A 4278-nucleotide genomic window follows, 5' to 3' on the forward strand; every position below is an offset into this window, starting at 1 on the left:
CTTAAACGGTTGAAAGTCCGAAACCAGACATCCCAGCTATGACTGTCCCTGCCAAAACGTCCAGGAGAGACAGGCGGACTCTCGAGAAGTGCGGCCGCTCTGCTGTGAGCCATTTGTGCTGCGTTGCGGTGAGAAAGCACATCGGCCCCGAAGTGCAAGCATTTCAACATCCAGCTAATAAATGTCAAAGACTTCCTTATCCAGGAAATGAGAAAATGAATGCGAATACCTTGGCTTTTGTTATTAAGCCCATTGTGCCGGGGACGGAGCTGGAGCTGGAGCTGGGCCTGGACTGGGCCTCACGCTGCGTACAGTACAGTACAGGGAGCACGCGGAGGTCGGACGGCAGGCACGCAGGGAGAGCCCTGGAAAGTTAGGACGAGACGCTAGAGGGATGGACACCGGTGTGTGCGTGTGTGTGTGTGCGTGCGTGTGTGTGTGTGTGTGTGTGTGTGTGTGTGTGTGTGTGTGTGTGTGTGTGTGTGTGTGTGTGTGTGTGTGTGTGTGTGTGTGTGTGTGTGTGTGTGTGTGTGTGTGTGTGTGTGTGTGTGTGTGTGTGTGAGAGAGAGAATGAGTGTGTGTGCATGCTGGCGTGTGTGTGTGTAGGGGGGTTGTACATTTGAAGTACCCATTTATGCCATTCACCTCGGTTTAAGGACGAGGGGCAGGAGGGAGGCTGAGAGCGATGGTCGTAGAGAGAAGGGGGAAGAAAGAGAGAGAGTAGAGAGAGAAAGAGAGAGAGAGAGAGTAGAGAGAGAGAGAGAGAGAGAGAGAGAGAGAGAGAGAGAGAGAGAGAGAGAGAGAGAGAGAGAGAGAGAGAGAGAGAGAGAGAGAGAGAGAGAGAGAGAGAGAGAGAGAGAGAGAGAGAGAGAGAGAGAGGAGAGTAGAGAGAGAGAGAGAGGAGAGAGAGACGTTTGACAGATGATGATGATGCCCCAGAGAGAGAGATGCGTTTTGGCAAGACTACAGTGCAGCCCCTGGTCTCATGGATCATTACACAAAAGCCTTTTGGTTGAAGTCGAGGCGGAGGGGGAGGGGAGGGGGCTAGGGGGGTGTTGGGTGGAGTGGAGTGGGGTGGGGTGGGGGGGTGGGGGTTTAAGAAGGTGTTGGAAGGACTCCCAGCCCCACGCAAGTGCACTTGTGTGTCTGAGTCTGTACCAGTGCTGTAGACGAGGAACAGGACCTGGCGGAGCCTCTCTTGGGCAACTCAATGCTCAGATTGTCAATTCAGTTTTCCTTTGAGGGTTTTTCCGGGCATGCACATACAGACACGCACACATACTCGTTCACTAAGCAATGAGTACACACACACACACATCTCATCTCATACACACAGACACACTTCATGGCCATTTTTCTATTGTCTCCCTAGAACTCTTCCCCAGAAGCGACTGAAGCAGAGGTAAGTTAAGCCCACTGCTGCACGTCCAGGTCTTTCCAGACTTGTCACTGTCTTACTTCAGTGTTGCTGACAATCTCTCCCTCTGTCAGTTCAGTTCGATTCGATTCAGTTCAGTTCAGACTTGCCTTATTAGCAGGACTGAAAACCGTGATATGGAGCCTCCTCTCACTGTCACACACAACCAGACTTATAGGGACATGCTTTCTAAGACACATGTACACCCACCCACACACACACACACACACACAACCACATGTTTTCTAAAGACACACACACACACACACACACACACACACTTATCGGGACATGTTTTCTAAAGAGTTGCTTATCAGAATACTGCAGGACACCATGCCACTGGAGCTGTGTAATTGTCTGGCTCATCATTAACAACGCGAGGCCGTCACTAATTTACAATGCCCAGACCGGTATACAAATTATGAAATTTGTTGTGCATGTGTTCAGAAAACAGCACCAGAAGACAAAGGCCACACTATAAAACATGGGGGCAATTCTTGGAAATACTGACCTTTTTAATCAAAGAAATGCATCATGTAAATTTAGAAAGATAAGGTATTGTTTACAGTTCTATATAAAATAATCAGCCTATTGATGTGATGCGTTAAGCAGTGGATGAACATATAGGCCTGTGTAGTAGATAAAATTATGGAAGAAATGCACCATGATTAAATGATATTATTATATGTCAAGTCAAGAGAAGTCACTGTATTTATATAGCACATTTAAAAACAATAGGAGTGGGTACAAAGTACGGCAGACTGCACATACAACCGTACACACAAACATAGAAGCGGAGCCCAGAGTTTGAAAGGATTGAAAGAGGGATGACCTAAAAGATAAAAACAGCATAAGATATAAAACTCAAGTTATAAGATAAAAAGATGAATTCAAGTAAAATAGGGATGAGAATAGCCAAATAAATAAGCATAATACAACAAAGTAAAACATACAAGTGTAAACAATACTAAAATGCAGTTAAGAAAATTGTTATCATATAATAGTAATCATCTGTAGTTACAGCTTTGTATAGCGGTCAATATTTAGAAAGCAGCTTCTTATGGCCTGGTCAGATTACACGATTTCAACCCGAATTTGTCGTGACCGACAAGTTTACAGCGTCGTATCCGATTTCAAATTGTCGGGCACGACTTCGAACGCGGAGTGAATCTTATAATGTGACATGCTTCACAACTTGAGATTTGTCGTTCACAACGTTCTAAAACAGCCCGACAAAAAGACTGGCTTGTCAGAAATTTGACGGGAGTCGTATGACGCGACCGATGCTTTCAGTGTATGTGGCCACTCTCCCGACCAAGACGCGGAGAGGTTTTCATGGTTCTAAAATCGTATAGTGTGACATGATAGATCGTAAACGACAATTGTGAGCGACAAAAAAATTGTATAGTCTGACCAGGCCATTAGAGAAGGAATAATGTACTGTAGGGTTAGCATCAGTCCTTCCTTATGTCTGGGTAGAATTTGTATTTTGTTTAGTTTGTGAAATGTTATATTTTGTGTGGAGTTTTTACATGGAGATTCTTATTTTGTGTAGAGTTTGTACATGGGATTTAGTATTTTGTGTAGAGTTTGTGTATGATGTAGGGTGCAGTTAAGGCTGAATGCCTCCTTTGTTTCCAGGATGCTTCTCTAGCCAGAGGAAGATGCTGTATCAGCTCACTGCAGCCCTCAAGTGTAGCGTGTGTGGAAGAGCTTCATCTCTCATCAACTCCATTGTCTCCTATATCTTCTAAAACACTTTTTTTTTTTTTTTTGTTAAACGCATTTTTCAAGATCCAGAATATAAAAAGTCAGATTTTTTATAATAATGATAATATTTTTTTTTATTTTTTTTTGTCTTCTTTGGTACCTCAGTACTTTCTTCAATATGTGCGTGATCCAGTGGTTGTGTTTTATGAAAGCATTTATGAATGCATTGCTCATGACCATTTACAACAAAAAAAATGTATTGTTTAAATTGTTTAATTTATTTTTCTAACTTGGACTTTTAGTGATTTCTAAATGATGTTAACTTTCATCTTGATACAAGAGCTGCTCACAATAGACCCTAAGGGCTCGTTAGAAGCCATACCACCAGTCCAGGGCTCCTAGGGGATCCCTGATGGTGTTCCTCCACATGATGGTGGTAGTAGTAGTAGTGGTGATGATGACTATAGTGGCATACAGATTCTTACAGTCAGCATTGGTGGTCTAAAAAGATTGCAGGTTAATGCACCTGTGTTAAAACATGGCTGACGGCATCTGTCGATAATGGCATCATGTAGCTGTGCTTGAAAGTAATGTATGCCAGTCAGCTTGCAATGAAAGTTTAAATATGCTTGATATACTTTGTACAGAAGAAAGACAGAATGTTTATCTGTGTAAATGTTGATGTCCTACAGACAGCAAAGCTGCCTTATGTCGTAGCAGTTGGTGTGAAACCTCACATCTCACCACACTGACGTTATCAAGAAAAGATGAGAAGCAACATAGATGAACCTATGTTTAGAATATTTACATCTTATTGTATATTTATGTTGAAAATTGCAATAATAATGCTACATAACTAACTAGAAATGCAATTCCAAGGAATTACCAGTGCATGAAAATGCAAAAATAGATAGATAATGTAGATATGGTTACTAAGGTGTAGCTAGGGTAAACATGGTGGTTGCATAGTTTACAGAGAGTTGATAGTGTGAAGGTAGACGTTTTAAAGATGAAACGTTCCAGTTCTAACTTAACTAATGATTTCTATTCATGTTAAAATGTTGATTAGCTAACTTAGCTAATGATTTCTAGCAGTTACGCTAAAATGCTTATTATGCTAGCAATGCTAACTTTACTAACAATGCTAACCA

General features: G+C 42.4%; 1 protein-coding gene across 1 annotated transcript in view; it reads left to right on the forward strand.

The window, feature by feature from the left end:
- The window catches only part of LOC134094550 (zinc finger protein aebp2-like), a 33891-nt gene extending 29881 nt beyond the window's left edge, over nucleotides 1-4010 (forward strand). Inside the window, exons 8-9 of the mRNA XM_062548130.1 lie at nucleotides 1373-1402; nucleotides 3059-4010. Coding sequence (XP_062404114.1) covers nucleotides 1373-1402; nucleotides 3059-3071 — 43 coding nt within the window. The 3' untranslated portion in view covers nucleotides 3072-4010. The remainder of the gene's footprint in view (nucleotides 1-1372; nucleotides 1403-3058) is intronic.
- Nucleotides 4011-4278: the final 268 nt, after the last annotated feature.

Source organism: Sardina pilchardus, chromosome 10 (genome assembly GCF_963854185.1).
Source record: "Sardina pilchardus chromosome 10, fSarPil1.1, whole genome shotgun sequence".
NCBI classification, from domain to species: domain Eukaryota; kingdom Metazoa; phylum Chordata; class Actinopteri; order Clupeiformes; family Clupeidae; genus Sardina; species Sardina pilchardus.